At 38.1% G+C, this 18,115-nt stretch overlaps 1 protein-coding gene across 2 annotated transcripts in view; it reads right to left on the bottom strand.

Moving 5' to 3' along the window:
* RPAP3 (RNA polymerase II associated protein 3) overlaps window positions 1-18,115 on the bottom strand; it is a 41,583-nt gene that overhangs the window by 16,952 nt on the left and 6,516 nt on the right. For both annotated transcript variants that reach the window (XM_058743019.1, XM_058743020.1), the window contains exons 4-10: window positions 16,399-16,521; window positions 15,441-15,568; window positions 7,805-7,926; window positions 7,018-7,088; window positions 5,754-5,879; window positions 4,692-4,819; window positions 192-313 (exon numbers count right to left, since the gene is read on the bottom strand). In XM_058743019.1, the coding sequence (XP_058599002.1) occupies window positions 192-313; window positions 4,692-4,819; window positions 5,754-5,879; window positions 7,018-7,088; window positions 7,805-7,926; window positions 15,441-15,568; window positions 16,399-16,521 (820 nt within the window). The remainder of the gene's footprint in view (window positions 1-191; window positions 314-4,691; window positions 4,820-5,753; window positions 5,880-7,017; window positions 7,089-7,804; window positions 7,927-15,440; window positions 15,569-16,398; window positions 16,522-18,115) is intronic.

The raw sequence follows: 18,115 nt of genomic DNA, 5'->3' as shown, positions 1-18,115 counted from the left end.
ATAATCAGGTCCACTACGGAAGCCATATTCCTCCAAATATGCAAACTATGAATGATCTAAACTGTGAAAGAAAATTTACTTCTCTAAGTTCTGTATTCTTGAACCCTGGAAAAGCTACATGAAACTCTGCTTCTGTAACTTGACAGTCTCATCAGGACAAGTGAGTGACAGTTGTCATATAACAGTCGTACCTTGTTTGGCATCATTTAACTTTCCCAGAAATGTTCTTGCCGTTCCTCTCCTGGCAAAAGCTTTAGAGTATGAGCCATCTAATAAAATAGCTTGTGTGCAGTCTTTTTCAGCTTCTTCATATCTATTAAACACGACAAAATTACCAACTGGAAAATGCAGCTTATAGAAAAACTTCACATAAACTTGAGTTTCTAATGTAAAAAGCAGGCATATTATTTCAACTAAAAACTCCCAAATCTGTCTTTGAAGGAAGACCATTTCTTTTTTATTCTTCATCCTCACCAAAACTTGGGATCATCTGGTAAGGAGGGAAAAGGTACCAGATTAAAAGAAAGCCAGAAAAAAGTGTGCTGGAAGGATGCAATCGAATGATGGTAAAGCACAAGCAGAGCAGACAAAAGAATCCCACTGCTGGCAGCCTACCTCCCCTCTAACTTTACGTGTAGTACACGTAAGTACTACGCTAACAGTCAGAACTGGCACTAATTTTCAAATACAACTTCATTCATATTTACCCACAATAGACACCACCTAAGGAAAACAAGACCATGGGACTTAGGACTCCTTATATGTGTGATGGCATATCATCTAACGCTTTTCATAAATTCTACTCAACCATGCAACCAGCTATCAATTCAGTCAGACTGGGTAGTGCTCTATAAAAACAAAAAGCTAAGGAGACCTTAAAAAAAAAAGCAAACACTTAAGACCCTCCTATATTTTAAAATGACATTAATGAATTACTGTAAATTTATTTGGCATGATAATGGTATTGTGGTTATGTACAAAAAATCCTTTAGGGATTAGATGTCATAATACCTATGATTTGCTTTACAATAATTCAGAGGGAAAAAAGCTAAATGTAACAAAAAAAGTACGGCTTGTTAAAACTAGATGATTTGGTACATGAAGTTTATTATATTACTTTCGTGAAAGCTGCAAACATTTCATAATAAAAATATTCTAAAACAGGAGAATCTCCTGTGATTACATTCTCCCCAAGGCCTACATGACTGCTATCCTACCCTTGAAACAAGACCTCCTAAGAACAAAATAAAATTTCTAATGAACTTAAACATCCCTTAATCCTTTAATTCGCTTTTCAATGAAAGAAAGAGTATGTCTGTATATGTGCAAATATAGAGGCCCTATGCCTCTACCAATATATTTTCTACTTTGCTGATTAGGTCATTCTCCCATTCAAGACATGAGCACGGCCCCCACACTTTTCAGGGTACAGTACTTTATTTTTTTTTTTTTTTTTAATTTTTTTTTTCAACATTTTTTATTTATTTTTGGGACAGAGAGAGACAGAGCATGAACGGGGGAGGGGCAGAGACAGAGGGAGACACAGAATCGGAAACAGGCTCCAGGCTCCGAGCCATCAGCCCAGAGCCTGACGCGGGGCTCGAACTCACGGACCGCGAGATCGTGACCTGGCTGAAGTCGGACGCTTAACCGACTGCGCCACCCAGGCGCCCCCAGGGTACAGTACTTTAAAGAGCACAAAGCCAAGGGCTTGTCTGGCTCTCCAGCCTTATCTCTATCACTGGACCCTGCATAACAGTCATAATACGAACCACTTGCCCTTTCAGAAGTTACATGAACTTTTCCACTCTGAACTGGGACACTCAACCTATTTTTCACCTCTCAACCTATTATTCACTCTCACTGATCAAAATAATGTATCTCTAATTGTGTCTATTTTTTTAATTTTTAGTATCTATTCAGTCTTGAGAGAGAGAGAGAGAGAGAGAGAGAGAGAGAGCGAGCGAGCGCGGGAGAGTGGGCAAGGGGCAGAGAGAGAGGGAGACACAGAATCCGAAGCAGGCTCCAGGCTCCGAGCTGTCAGCACAGAGCCCAACACAGGACTCGAACCCACAAACCACGAGATCATGACCTGAACCAAAGTCAGATGCTTAATCGACTGAGCCACCTAGGCACCCCATGTTTGTCTGTTAGTTTAAATGAGGATATATATAAACAAAATTTACTTATATGACAGGAGTTCCTAACCTGAGGTCCTTTGAGAGATGTGAAAAGCTGAATGGAAAAAATACTACATGCTTATTTTCAGTTACTTACTTTAAATGGGATTTAGCTTTTCTTTCCATTATAACTGCAGACAATAAACCACGGTAGCAAAAGCAGTAGGTGATTTTACACTAATAAGTATCACTGATATTTTCATATCACATTACAACTGTTACAAACATCTCAAAATACTATTTATGCTCACCACTATTTCAGATTTACAGTAGTAATTTAACCTGCTGTTTGTATGTGATCACAGAATCCCTGTTTATAAATGCTCCTATGACCTAACTGGCCAACTATTGGGCAACTCTGTCCCTAGCAGTCATTCAGATGCCAAAGAGCAAGGTCACGTGTTATCACACTGGGAACACAATCATCTGTGCACCTTTTTGGGTATTTCCTATCCACACTTATCAGTTCATCAGTATGTGGAAGAAGATGTCACAGATCACCCCAAACCTAAAGTTTCACATTACGTCTTTCAAAAACATTTTTAGCTTTAAATTTACCTGTATTTTTTTTTTAATTTTTTTTTTTTAACTTTTATTTATTTTTGAGACAGAGAGAGAGACAGAGCATGAACGGGGGAGGAGCAGAGAGAGAGGGAGACACAGAATCGGAAGCAGGCTCCAGGCTCTGAGCCATCAGCCCAGAGCCCGACGCGGGGCTCGAACTCACGGACCGTGAGATCGCGAGATCGTGACCTGAGCTGAAGTCGGACGCTTAACCGACTGAGCCACCCAGGCGCCCCAAATTTACCTGTATTTTTTTTAAAGTAGGCTCCATGCCCAGCATAGAACCTGAACTCACATACCTGAGATCAAGACCTGAGCTGAGATCAAGAAGTCAGACGCTTCACCAACTGAGCCACCCCAGCACCCCGAATTCGCCTATGTTTTAAATGTAGTTTCTCATTTTGTTGTGGTATGTATATCACTGTATAACAAATTTTTAAAAACTGTTTCAATAAAATTGATTTCCTTTGTACTCTCAAATGTATAATTATACATGGAAAAATACTATTCTGAAGAAGGTTCCCCATGCAGCCAAAGGGGTCCATGGCACCAAGGTAACTACGAATCCCTATTTTAAGTATTTACATGGTTTTTTCTTAAATTCTGTCACTAGTGTATAAAATATTATCACAACAGATACAAAGAACCATGAGACACAGTTTCTGCTGTCAGATATTATCCTGATTGTCCAACTTGGAACCCCCGAGTACATCCCGAACAGTTGTTTAGTACCACAGGACCAAGTTTTAGCTGTATATATATAATCAATCAGCTTATCTCAATGGCAACAATTCTCTTTTGTGATGTATGGATATGCATATATAAAACACTTCCAGATAAAAATGTGCCCAAGGGGCGCCTGGGTGGCGCAGTCGGTTAAGCGTCCGACTTCAGCCAGGTCACGATCTCGCGGTCCGTGAGTTCGAGCCCCGCGTCAGGCTCTGGGCTGATGGCTCGGAGCCTGGAGCCTGTTTCCGATTCTGTGTCTCCCTCTCTCTCTGCCCCTCCCCCGTTCATGCTCTGTCTCTCTCTGTCCCAAAAATAAAAAATTAAAAACGTTGAAAAAAAAAAAAAAATTTTAAAAAATGTGCCCAAAAGGTTCTGAGGTTAAAATAATTTTTAGGGACACTTGGGTGGCTCAGTTAAGCGTCCGACTTTGGCTCAGGTCACAATCTCACAGCTTATGAGTTTGAGCCCTACATCGGGCTCTGTTACTGACAGCTCAGAACCTGAAGCCTGTGTCTCCCTCTCTCCCTGTCCCTCCCCACTCAAGCTGTCTCTCTCTCAATAAACATTAAAAAGATTTTTTTTAATAATTTTTAAATCATTAATTCAGAATAACACGCATGAAACAATTAATGTTAAATTGTGTAATGGCAGACTATTAAAAGTGGGACAATAGGGGCGCCTGGGTGGCTCAGTCGGTTGAGCATCCGACTTTGGCTCAGGTCATGATCTCACAGCTCATGAGTTCGAGCCCCGCGTCGGGCTCTGTGCTGACAGCTCAGAGCCTGAAGCCTGCTTGGGATTCTGTGTCTCCCTCTCTCTCTGCCCCTAACCCACTCGCATTCTGTCTCTGTTTCTCTCAAAAATAAACAAACATTAAAAAAAACAAAAATAGTGGGAAAATAATAACAAGAGCTAATATTTACTGAATACATACTGATATTCAGTCTCTCTCTCTCTCTCTCTCTCTCATTTAAATTTAATGCTCAGCTGCTTCTGATTCTGGGTCTCCCTCTCTCTCTGCCCCTCCCCGACTCATGCGCGCACGCGCGCGCTCTCTCTGTGAAAAATAAACATTAAAAAAAATTTTTTTTTAATAAAAAATAAATTTAATGCTCAGGAGTAAATAAATTGTATTTTATTTAATTGTCTATCTAATAAGCCAATTTATGGTAAATTTCATTTTCACCCTGAAAAGCATTAAGTACATCCAACACTTACTTCTGAATCTTCAGATAGGCCATTGCTCTGTTAGCCGGAAGAAGGGCATTAGCGCCATCTGCTGCTATCCCCCGAGTGTAACATTCAATTGCCCTTTCGTATTTCCCCTCTTTGAAAAATCCATTCCCCTATCATTTTGGAGAGAAATATAAAGAAGAACGAAAAAAAATGCCAAAAAGTTAGTTGAATTCAAATCTTAAGTAAACACTATGAGAATACTCGACAATATTATACCAGTAATTAAAGTATATTTTAATGTTAAAAATCTAGTCCATGATATATGCTTTAGAATGTTAGTTTAGGTGGTTTTTTGTAACGGCATTCTTCTCTTTTCAGAACTAAAAAGAAACATACACTACTATCCTACTTTGCAGCATTAACCATTATTCTACTAATTAAATGTTAAAGCTTAATTTAAAAACACATTGTAATATAGGCTTAAATATTACACTCTAGTTATACCAAAGGTTGCACAATAGAATTTCATAACCCAAGTAATTTTTGTGAAAGGACAGAGTACCAAAATTGTACAGTTCATTCTTTGGTAACATTAACATGTCTAAACACAGGATAAATTAAACCATATTAGAATGTGCATACCAGATTACCCTGTAACATTCATTTATAGGCTTATCACAACCAATAATCATTCCATAAGTATTTATTAAAAATCTTCTGTGGGTCCATGAAAAACTACAGATATATTAAATTAAATGTCAACGATTTCTAAACAAATTTATTAGAAACAGTCTAGTGTGAATTAGCGGAAAAAAAATTATATATAAGAATGAACTGTAACTTATTTCTACACTAAATTTACATCTATATGTAAGTATGTTAAAATAATCAGAGTAATTTGCTCCCTAAACTATGTTTTTTTTTTTTTAATTATGTACCAAGTCATCAATTACTCAAGTTTTGAATTATAAGCTCCAGAGGTTTTCAGTGTAATTTGCAACTCCTACTGAAGAATCTAAATATTAGAGAAGACAGAAACAGATGAACAAGAAACAAAGAGCAAATTCAACAAAACATATGTATGTTGAAATCCCTCTGGATTACCAGATCTTTCTGTGAAATGGCCTGCTGCTTATTCTGTTGCTGTTCAATTTGCTTTTTCTCTTCTTCAGTTGTCTTAATCATCGTATCAGCTCCCTTTGGGCATGAATTTTCTTTGGATGCTAAAGCCTAGGAGACACAATAGTCCACTAAAATAAAACAAGTAATACAAGATGCATACATATTTCACTGTGAAATACTAAATTACTCAAATATATTAGAATTTCTACCATACTTCAAATTAATACTGAAATAATATCTTTCACTCTAATTCAAAATCTAATTCAAATTACAAAACAAAACAGATACATAATAAATTTAATACACATCTTATTCCAATTAAAATCACTAATGGTAGTTGTTCATTTATTTATCCAACAAATATTTACTGAAATTCTACACAGGCCAGGCACCATCCTAGAAACTATTTTCAAAAATAAACGGATAATCAAGACATCACCAAATTCCTCAAACTTTATATTCATAGTCATTACTTGACCTCAGACAAAATACAAAAATATATAACACAGTTCACAATTATAAGACAGTTGATATATTTATCAACAGATTTTATGTGCTATAAGTAATGGCAATATTTAAAAGCAGATTTTCCCCAATCATTGTCACTTTTTTCTCAAAGTTTCAATGCATGGCACAATAATTATCACTCTGATTCAACAGCAAAGTGAAAGGAATATGTAACTGTACAGTATAATTTGACAAAAAACTTTTTAAGTATTTTCTTACTGTTAAAAAATTAGTATTGTTTTTGCTAAGATATAAACTATAAAGACAGAACAACATAAAACTAACAAAATCAAAGAAATATGCAAAAACTTAGTACAGAAATAAAAGCACAAGCCAAAAAGAAAAATTATGGGGATAAAGAAAAATAATTGTCATCTGGGAAAAAATAAAGCAGCAGGAGTTGAAAAACCTCCAGTGATTTTTTTTGAAGATTTTAAGTAATCTCTACACCAACAGTGAGGCTCAAACTCACAACCCCAAAATCAAGAGTCTTATACTCTATACCAAGTGGGCCAGTCAGGTGTCTCTCAGATGACTTTTTTTAAATGATGATTCCTAGGGATCCTGAAATACTATTCTACTTCCTCTAGCTTGCAAATTTGTTTAGTAAAACTGTACAGTACAAAGAATTAAAATTAGAAAAAGTCTATATTAAGTAATCTATGGTACAAAGACTATGCAAAAACCTTTACTTCATCAAATAAACGTTAAGTAATGCACTTAAATAACTATGTTTTACCTGATTAATTTTCCTGAGTTCATTCGTTGCTTCAAAGTTATTTGGTTCTAGTTCTAATACTTTTTCATAATCTAAGTAAATTTGAAGATAAAGAATATGTGAAAGACAAGATATTAAAAAATTCCACAGAACAATCATTTGCTACATGTGACAAACAGGCATGCATCCTACAGCAAAATTACGAGGAACCAAGAAATACTAACCAACAGGAGGTTACTGGACTATCTTCATTCTCCACCAAGACAAACAAAATCCTAACAGAATCCCTTGACAAATCACCCTCTTCCACCAGCCCCAGGAAGGACACTTACTATCATTAAGATGTACATCTTAAAACCAGAAACACAGAATCCTATTAGATTATCAACTTTATTCAGATTTTATGATTTATAGTACACAAACTTATTTTATGGAGTAACTAAAGGCTTAGACTTTACAAATGAAGAAAAACATGTCACGGACTCTATGTGCCGTGCCTCTCTGCCTCACGATATCCAACAAGATGCTTTAATCCCTATTTTACGGCGGGAAAACTGAAAATCATAGGGGACCCACAACCTTCCCCTTGGTCATATAGCTAATACACAGTGGAGTAAGAATTTGAACCAAAGTCTGATTGGTGGCAAATAATGCATTCCTTCCCAAAGTAGCAAAAATGAGATTTCTTCAAATACAGAAATCTCTCTGAGGGTAGTAACTGTGATTACCTAGTATTCTTTGTATAGCATCTGTTAAATTAAACTATTAAAGAGTGTTTTAGATAATAATAAGATGAAAATATTAATACCTTTTTTGGCATCCTCTAACTTTTGCAAAGCAAATCGAGCAGCACCTCGTCTTGTATAAGCCTTGGTGTAACTTCTATTCAAGGCAATCGCTAAATTACAATCAGACTCAGCAACAGCAAATCTGCAATTTAAAAAAGTTGAAGTTAATAATATTCATTTGTCAAACCAAAACTTCAAAATTTGTTTCTGAAATCCCATCTTCTTTTATTTACTTAAGGCTACTGAAAAGCATTAATTCATGATGGTGAGATGTAAGTAACATTCCCTCTAAACGAAAAAGAATGCCCACTACCACTGCTTTCTGTCAGTATTATATTAGAGGTCCTGGCTAATGCAGTTTCACAAGAAAGAAATATACAGCTAAAAGACTGGAGAGGAACAAAACTCAGATGATGTGATGGTCTACCTAAAACACTCAAAACAATCTGGAGACACTGTTAGTAATAACGAAAGTTTGCAAGGTGACTGCTTTACTAAAGATAAGCAACAACAACAAAAAAAACAGAAATAAATCTAACAAAAGATATGTAAGACCCCTATGCAGAACATTTGAAGACTGTCTTCAAAAACATTAAAGACTTAAGTGGAGATATATCATATTCATGATTTATACTAAGTCACAAAACCATAGCAATATAATTCTCTCCAAACTGATCTATAAATCCAAAGCAATTAGAATCAAAATACCTACAGAATTTTTCAAGGAGTTTGACAAGATGATTCCGGTATTTACACTGATAAGCAAAAGTCCAAGAATACCCAAGACATTCCCAAAAAATAATAAGGTAAGAATACATGTCCTATGCCAAATATGGAGACTTATTATAATGCTATAGCAATTAAAGGTAGTATGGAATGAGTTATACGGATAGGCAACAGATCAAGTGGAGAACAGAATGATGAAAAAGAGATCCATGTGGAACACCTAGGTGGCTCAGTGGGTTGAGCTCAGTGGATTTCAGTTCATGGTCTCATGGTTTATGAGACTGAACTCCACATCAAGCTCTGTGCTGACAATGCGGAGTCTGCTTGGCATTCTCTCTCTCCCTGCCCCTCCCTTGCCCTCTCTCGCTATCAAAATAAGTAAATAAGGGGCGCCTGGGTGGCGCAGTCGGTTAAGCGTCCGACTTCAGCCAGGTCACGATCTTGCGGTCCGTGAGTTCGAGCCCCGCGTCAGGCTCTGGGCTGATGGCTCGGAGCCTGGAGCCTGTTTCCGATTCTGTGTCTCCCTCTCTCTCTGCCCCTCCCCCGTTCATGCTCTGTCTCTCTCTGTCCCAAAAATAAATAAAAAACATTAAAAAAATAAAAAATAAAAAAAATAAAAAATAAGTAAATAAACATTAAAAAAAAAAAAAAAAAGAAAAGAAAGAAAAAGAGATCCATGCAAACTAAGCATACGACAAGGTGGCATTGCAGATCTATGGGGAAAGTGTGGATGTTCAATAAATAAGACTGACATGACTGAAATAGTCATATGAAAAGATACGAAATTAGACTTCTACCTTCAGCATAAAGACTTAAACATGAAAATTAAAACTTAAAAACTTTTAGAAGAAAATATAGAAGACTATTATGAGCTCAGCATGGGAAACTACTGTTGTAACAAATTATATTTTTTAAAGTGCTAACCTCTAAAAAAAAAAAAAAAACAATTGAAATATATTAAAATTAAGAATTTCTGCTCATTGAGACTTCACAGAGAAAGAAAAAAAGCAAAGCTGCAGATTGGGGGGAAATAATTATTATAAACACTGAAGGATTAGTATCCCGAAAGAATTCTTAAAAATCAATAGAAAAACAGACTTACAGAAAAATGCCCAAAAGACAAAACAGGCATTTCACAGGGAAACAAAGGAATACAGGTGACAAATAAATATATAAGATGTTCAACCTCATTAGCAGTTGTGGAAATGCAAATTAAGACCAAGGTGAATTACCATTTTGCACCCACTTGACTGAAAACAATTAAGAAGCCCGATTCTACCAGTGTTGGTAAAGACACGGAGCAAGCATCCACACACACTCCTAATGAGAACATAAACTTCTACAACTACCTTTGCATTACTTGTACAACTAACTGGTCATCACCATGTAAGTAGAACGTATATATACATCCTGTGACCCAACCCCAAGAAACCTACAAAACTGTCAACATTATCACTGCTTTAAGGAAGGGAGAAAAGAGTGGTAGGGAGGGAGAGAGGGGGGGAAAGAGGGAGAAGAAAAGGAAAGAGTGAAAGAAAGGAGGCAACCAACAATCCAGCACCAGGAAAATGGATACAGGGAGGAAGCCCTGGTGGTGAAGAAAGATAAGAGAGAGGAGAGCACACCGGGAAACGCAAGGGGAGAACACTTCCCCAAAGCCACTGGTTTGGAAAACAAGGGACTAATTTTCTAGTTTCTGCAACCAGCAGGGCTCAAAGACAGGAGTTTTAGAGGTCATAGGGCAGGGCCACGATAGAGCCCTGAAGGGCACCGCCCTACTCCTGGAGGGCAGGCAGGCAAACAACCCTGGGGCAGACAGTACGGTGGTCTGAGGATCCCCTAAAATTGTTCCCTTTTCTTGGAGCACATCTATGAGAGGTGGCTTTCAAAAAGGGGCCTCTCCGGGGATGAAAGAACCATTTCCATCCCCCCACACCTCTCAGCGTAGGCACAGAGACACTGACTGAGGGCAGCTAACCCAGACACTGGCTATTTAACCTGCTTTGCTCCAAATCCCATGACCCTGAGCTACAGCGATTGCCCTTCTTGGTCAAAACTGCATCCATCCCAGCACAGTGAGACCCTCCTCCAGAAGACCAGCGACGGTCCCCACCAGACCAGGTCCCTAAAGTCTGGAGTTTTAAAAGTCAGCAGCCTTGGCTACAACAGAGCCCAAAGTGCACTGCACTGTTCCAGGCAGGCAACATGGAAAGAGCATGAAACCAGCAATCTGAAAACCACCTGGGATGCACAAGGGAAAATTATTTGCTCTTCTGGAATGCTTCCCTGAGAGCACAGAGACCCCTCTCCGAGGACAAAGGAGCTGGCTGACACCAGTTCCCTCCCCTACCACCCAGCATAAACCAACTTCAGTAAACAACACGGTGCCAACACTGGCTGCCCTACCTGCTCACACCAAGTCACACCCACCTGTGCTCCACTGGCACTGCTTTTCTCAGGCAAGAGTGCCTAAGTCGCAGAGCAGCGGGCCCCTTCCTCAGAAAGCCAGCAGAAACCTCTGCATGCACCACAGCTACTGGCCATAGAGTTCTGCAAAGCTCTGGTTCTAGTGGAAGTAGACTTAGGTCTCATTTAATAAGTGGACCAAAGCACACCTAGTTAAAACTCCCCATACTCTGGCTAATCCAAAACTGCCCACTGCAGGCAAGGAGAGCCTCTGCAGATGACTGACCTGAAAGACAGAGCAGCCAAAACCCAGCAGCAGAGTGCATGCAGCACACACCAGAGACACTTCCTGAAGCTCCGCGCCTTGGACACTTATATGACCTCTTCTTCACAAAGCCATGACTCTCAGGAGCAGGAAACATAACAGGCTTTTCTAACACAGAGAAGAAGACAGAGACTCAGACAAAGTGCCAACATGGAGGAATTCATCCCAAAAGAAAGAACAAGAAAAGATCCTGAACAGAGATCTAATGGAAAAAAAGCATAAGTAATATGCCTGATGGAAAATTTAAAGCAACACTTAAAAGGATACTTGGTGGTCTTGAGAAAAGCATGAAAGACGTCAGGGACAGCCGTACCACAGAGAAAAAAGAGCTAAAAAACAGTCAGAAATGAGAAATGCAATAACTGAGATTTGAAACAGACTGAATGTAATGACCACAACGATGGAAGAAGCAGAGGAACAAATAAGTGATACAGAAGATAGAATAATGGAAAATAATAAAGCTGAACAAAAGAGAAGAATTATGGATCACGAGAATACTAGGGAACTCAGTGATTCCATCAAATGTAGTAATATTTGTATCATAGGAGTCCCAGAAAGAAAGACAGAAAAGGGTGCAGAAGGTTTATTTGAGGAAATAATAATTGAAAACTTCCCTAATCTGGGAAAGGAAATAAACATCCAAATCCAGGAGGCACAGAGAACTCCAATCAAAATCAACAGAAGCAGGCCAACACCAGACATATTGTAATTAAACTTGCAAAATACTGTGATAAAAAAAAAAAAAATCCTAAAAGCAGCAAGACAAAAGAAGTCCCTAACTTACAAAGGAAGACCCATAAGGCCAAGCTGCAGATCTCTCCACAAAAACTTGGCAAGCCAGAAGGGAGTAGCATGATACATTCAACACGGTAAATAGGAAAAATATGCAGCCAAGAATACTCTATCCAGCAAGGCTGTCATTCAGAATAGGAGAGATAAAGAGTTTCCCAGACAAACAAAAACTAAAGGAGTTCGTGACCACTAAACCAGCCCCGCAAGAAATATTAAGGGGGACTCTTTGAGTGGGAAAAGACCAAAAACAACAAAGACTAGAAACGGATAGAGAAAATCTCCAGAAACAACAATAAAATAACACTAAACTCATATCTATCAAGAATTACTCTAAATGTAAATGGACCAAATGCTCCAATCAAAAGACGTGTCAGAATGGATAAAAAAAAATAAGACCCATGTATATGCTATCTATAAGAGACTCAGCTGCAGACTGAAAATGAGGGGATGGAAAACCATCTATCATGCAAATGGAAGCCAAAAGAAAGCCAGAGTAGCAATATCAGACAAACTAGATTTTGCTTATTTTTTTTAAGTTTATTTACTCGAAAGAGAAAGTGCACGCGTGTGTGCAACCGGGCAAGGGACAGAGACAGAGAGGATTCCCAGGATCCCAAGCAGGCTTTGTGTAGCCAGAACTCACAAACCATGAGATCATAACCTGAGCCCAAATCAAGAATTGGGACACTTAACTGAGCCACACAGGCGCCCCCAGACAAACTAGATTTTAAACCAAAGACAAGAGAGGAAGAAGGGCACCATATCATAATAAGGGGACTATCCAACAAGATGATCTTAACAATTATAAATATTTATGCCCCCATATGAGAGCACCAGATATGTAAAACAATTAATATCAAACCTAAAGAAACTCATTGATAATAATACAGTAACAGTAGGAAAGAATATCCAATGGAAAAAAGACAGCCTCTTCTGGGCACCTGGGTGGCTCAGTTGGTTAAGCATCTGACTTCGGCTCAAGTCATGATCTCATGTACCGTGGGTTCGAGCCCCAACTGTGCTCCATGCTGACAGCTCAGAGCCTGGAGTCTGCTTCGGATTCTGTGTCCCCTCTCTCTCCCATGCTCATCCTCGCAAGCTCATCCTCTGTCTCTCTCCCATGTCTCAAAAATAAATAAACATTTAAAAAAAAAAATTTTTTTTTTAAGCCTCTTTAACAAATGGTGTTGGGAAAACTGGATAGCAACATGCGGAATGAAACTGGACTACTTTCTTACACTATACACAAAAATAAACAAATTCAAAATGGATGAAAGACCTAAATGTGAGACAGGAAACCATTAAAATTCTAGAAGAGAACACAGGTAGCAACCTCTCTGACCTAAACCATAGCAACTTCTTACTACGCATGTCTCCTGAGGCAAGAGAAGCAAAAGCAAAAATGAACTACTGGGACTTCATCAAGATAAAAAGTTTCTGGGGGCCCCTAGGTAGCTCAGTTAGTTAAGCATCTGGCTATTGATTTTGGCTCAGGTCGTGATCTGGTGGTCATGGGATTGAGCCCTGTGATGAGCTCTGCACTGATAGGGCAGAGTCTGCTTGGGATTCTCTCTCTCCTTCTCTCTCTGCCCCTCCTCCACTTGTGCTCTCTCTCAAAATAAATATATAAACATTTAAAAAAATAGTTTCTTCACAGCAAAGGAAATAATCAATAAAACTAAAAGGCAATCTTCAGAATGGGAGAAGATATCTGTAAATGGCATAGCTGATAAAGGTTTAGTTACCAAAATCTATACAGAACTGATCAAAAACACCCAAAACAACAAATAATCCAGCGAAGAAGTGGGCACAAGACATGCATAGTGATTTCTCCAAAGACGTACAGACGGCTAACAGACGCATGAAAAGATGCTCAACATCACTCATCATCAGGTAAATACAAATCAAAACTGCAATGAGGTATCACCTCACACCTGTCAGAATGGCTACAATTAACAACGCAGGAAACAACAGATGTTGGTAAGGATGTGGAGAACAGGGAACCCTTTTACCCTGTTGATGGGAAGGCACACTGGCACAGCCACTGTGGAAAACAGTATGGAGGGTCTTCAAAAAGTTAAAAAGAGGACTACCCTAAATTCCAGCAATTACACTACTAGAAATTTACCCAAAACATTAAAAAATACTAAATACAGGGGCGCCTGGGTGGCGCAGTCGGTTAAGCGTCCGACTTCAGCCAGGTCACGATCTCGCGGTCCGTGAGTTCGAGCCCCGCGTCGGGCTCTGGGCTGATGGCTCGGAGCCTGGAGCCTGTTTCCGATTCTGTGTCTCCCTCTCTCTCTGCCCCTCCCCCGTTCATGCTCTGTCTCTCTCTGTCCCAAAAATAAATAAAAAACGTTGAAAAAAAAATTAAAAAAAAAAATACTAAATACATGCACCCTGATGTTTATATCAACATTATCAATAGCCAAATTATGGAAAGAGCCCAAATGTCCATCAACTGATAAATGGATAAAGAAGATACGGTATCTATACACAACGGAATATTACTTAGCCATCAAAAAGAATGAAAGCTTGCCATTTGTGTCAACACAGATGCAGCCAGAGAATATTATGCTAAATGAAGTCAGTCAGAGAAAGACAAATACCATATAATTTCACTCATATGTGGAATTTAGAAAACAAATCAAATGAACTGGGGTGGGAGGGAGAGAGACAAAGCAAGAAACAGACTCTTAACTTTCGTGAACAAACTGAGGGTTGCTGGACGGGAGGTGGGTTACGCTGGGGTGGTGGGATAGGTTAAGCAGATGATGGATATTAAGGAGTGCACTTGTAATGAGCATCAGGTGTTGTATGTAAGTGACGAATCACTACATTCTATACCTGAAACTAACATTACACTGTATGTTAACTGGAATTTCAATAAAAACGTAGAAGAAAAAAAAAAAAAATGAAGACCCCACCCCCATTTTCAAGGGAAGATGACGGTTATCTTTTTATGATGTATGGTTCCCAAATGCTACTCTGCATGCAAATGCCAAAATTTGGGACAAGTTTTTACCACTTTATGTTGAAAATCTGGAAAAGAAAGGCCATGTGGGCAATTTTTATAAAGCCAAATTGATTTCATTTAAAAGACTACTCTAAGATTATGTCCTTAATACTGCCAAATGCTCTTCTGTTCAAGAAATTATAATGAAAGCAAATGATTGTAGGTTTGTTTTACTATGCTTAGTAATGAGAATAAAAAGTCAGTAACACTACTAAAAAAAAAAAAGAAAAAATATGTGTCTGGAGTTTCTCTACGACTTTTCAAGGCTTAGTAACTCATGCCTTTTTATCTCTGAATATTATGTCATTGCCTGGGTGTATGAAAAATTCTTTTCTTCAATCAGTGTTGACACACACATAAAATATTCACACACATTATGGAAATCCCTTACTTTTTCAACCTAAAGTAAGCTGACGCTCTGTTTGTTGGTAACACAGGATTATACGGATCAGCATCCATGCCTTTGGTGTAGCATTCAATTGCTTCATCATATTTTCCTTGTTTGAAGTATTTATTGCCCTGAAAAAGCATATGAGTCAGATACATACTGGCACAGAATTCCAGAGACATTTGCTTTCAATATTATGCATAGCTTTCTAACTCATTAGCTCTGTAATCAAGGTTAACAGTAAAGAAAAGAGAATTAAGCAAAACGGTCTTTCAACAAATGCTGATAATTCACTATACAGTCATTGTATGGGCACAATCCAAAAGCCCTGGTAGAAAAATGAGTAACACACCTAGCATTATATACTTTTTACTGACAATAACCCACAGAAATGTAACAAAAGAAAGGCATCAAGATGAAGTTTAATCTGAAAAGAGTTCCATCTTTTTGAAAAGCAAAAGGCTTTTTGAAAAGCCTAGTTTTATAACAAGGCTTTTCCAAAGACGGATGTTTAACATTCCAAAAAGTAACCAAAGATGGCCTGTGATATGGAGGAGTGGAATTGAATACTCATGTCACGCTGATTTTAAGTTACTTTTGTCTACTACAAAAAATCTTAAAACGACTCTCTGTACAGTCCATGCACTTTACATATAATAATTCCCTTAATATTCATAATAACCCATTGAAATTTACTAATAATATTAATCTGATATTTACAGTTAAGAAAACTGAGGTACAAGCAATTTAAAGAACTTGTCACAGGATCTGAACCCATGTAATCTGGTTTCAGAGCATATGTTCCTAATCAACAAGCTCTACTCTCTCTTGATATGGGTACAGCCAATAAAAACTTAAAATTTGAATACCCCCCAAACTATGTTGAAGAAATAATGGGAGCCATGTGATTTTCTACATATCCTGCTTACATGAAGGAAACTAATGCTAACCTAAAGAATACCTTTTCTTTTAGAGTAAGAGCCTTTTGTGAATCTACATGAATCCCATCTTCTTCTGACTCTGATTCTTGAGACACAGAATCATGGGTACTCTCTTCTTTATCAAGCTCATCAAGGATGCTGTCCTGAAATTGTAAGTAGGAAAACTTAGTGTTCATAACTACATGACCATTAAAATAAAGAAGACATAAAAAGAAAAAAGAAAAAAGAAAAAAAAAAAAAAAAAAGGACACTCAATAGAACTTAGGTTGTTATCACCTAAAGACGTAAAGGTTGGGGCGCCTGGGTGGCGCAGTCGGTTAAGCGTCCGACTTCAGCCAGGTCACGATCTCGCGGTCCGTGAGTTCGAGCCCCACGTCAGGCTCTGGGCTGATGGCTCGGAGTCTGGAGCCTGTTTCCGATTCTGTGTCTCCCTCTGTCTCTGCCCCTCCCCCGTTCATGCTCTGTCTCTCTCTGTCCCAAAAATAAATTAAAAACGTTGAAAAAAAAAAAAAATTAAAAAAAAAAAAAAAAAAAAAGACGTAAAGGTCTAAGGTTGCTTTCAACCCAAATAACCCCTCATGGTTAGGATTATATCCAGAGAAAAATGTACCCTTAGAAAACCAAGATCCAAACCACTTAAAGAATCTACCTTTGAACACATAAAGTAAGCTAAGTCAATAGGGTCCACAAAACACCCCTAAGTCACAAACTATTAGTAGTGAGGTATTAGCTTGACATAACCAAAGTTTGCAAATAACCCCAAATTAATATAATAAACAACCAATAGCCAAGAGAGTGTTTTTTACTAAAACGCTTTTTCCTTCCTTAATCTTAAAACATTAAAAACTGCTTGTAGAACACAATAACTCCTAATCTTCAAAAAACCTATGAGGTAAGTATAGTTACCCATTTTTCACTGCAAGGAACCGAAACACAGAAGTTTGTTAACTCAACATCACTCAGCTAATAAGTGGTCAAGTCAGGATTTGAACCCAGGCAAATCTGACTCCTCTGTCCGCGGCTGTTGTATTGTTTCTCAGCGAATTCCAAAAATATAGCAGACTATCAAAGAAAATATGTATTATGCTAGTCCTGCAATTCCCAATCTCTTTGGGATCACACTTTCCTTTCATGGTAATAAATCATCTCATGAACCCCATCAATATATTTTAAATATATATGATAAAAGAATGGTTTTTACAAAGAGATTTTAAACTAGTAAGCATTAAAGAGTTCACTAAAGCTCATTTAAATATTTTTTAATGTTTTTATTTATTTTGGGGAGAGAGAGGCAGAGTGTGAGTGGGGGAGGGCAGAGAGAGAGAGAGGGAGAATCCAAAGCAGGCTCCAGCCTCTGAGCTGTCAGCGCAGAGCCCGACGCAGGGCTCCAACTCATGAATGGTGAGATCATGACCTGAGCCGAAGTCAGATGCTTAACCAACTAAGCCACCCAAGAACCCCCACTAAAGCTCATTTAAACAAAAACTTCAATTATGTAAACAAAATGGTTTTTGCATTTAACAAACAGCATACTATTTTATGTAAAAAAAAAAAAGTATTGACAAATTAAAAAATAAAATCTATGCTTAGTTACACTAAATGAACATTAAGAGATAGACTGAAGCTTAGCTGTGTGTTAGCATGAAGATTCCAGAAATACCACCACCCTACCAACATTAACGAGACAAGATTATCCATTCCTGCTATGTTTATATGTGTATAATACCACCAGCAGCA

Source organism: Neofelis nebulosa, chromosome 8 (assembly GCF_028018385.1).
Source record: "Neofelis nebulosa isolate mNeoNeb1 chromosome 8, mNeoNeb1.pri, whole genome shotgun sequence".
Classification (NCBI taxonomy): Eukaryota; Metazoa; Chordata; class Mammalia; order Carnivora; family Felidae; genus Neofelis; species Neofelis nebulosa.
The sequence above is the reverse complement of the archived record's forward strand: the minus strand, read 5'-3'. Positions and strand labels throughout refer to the sequence as shown.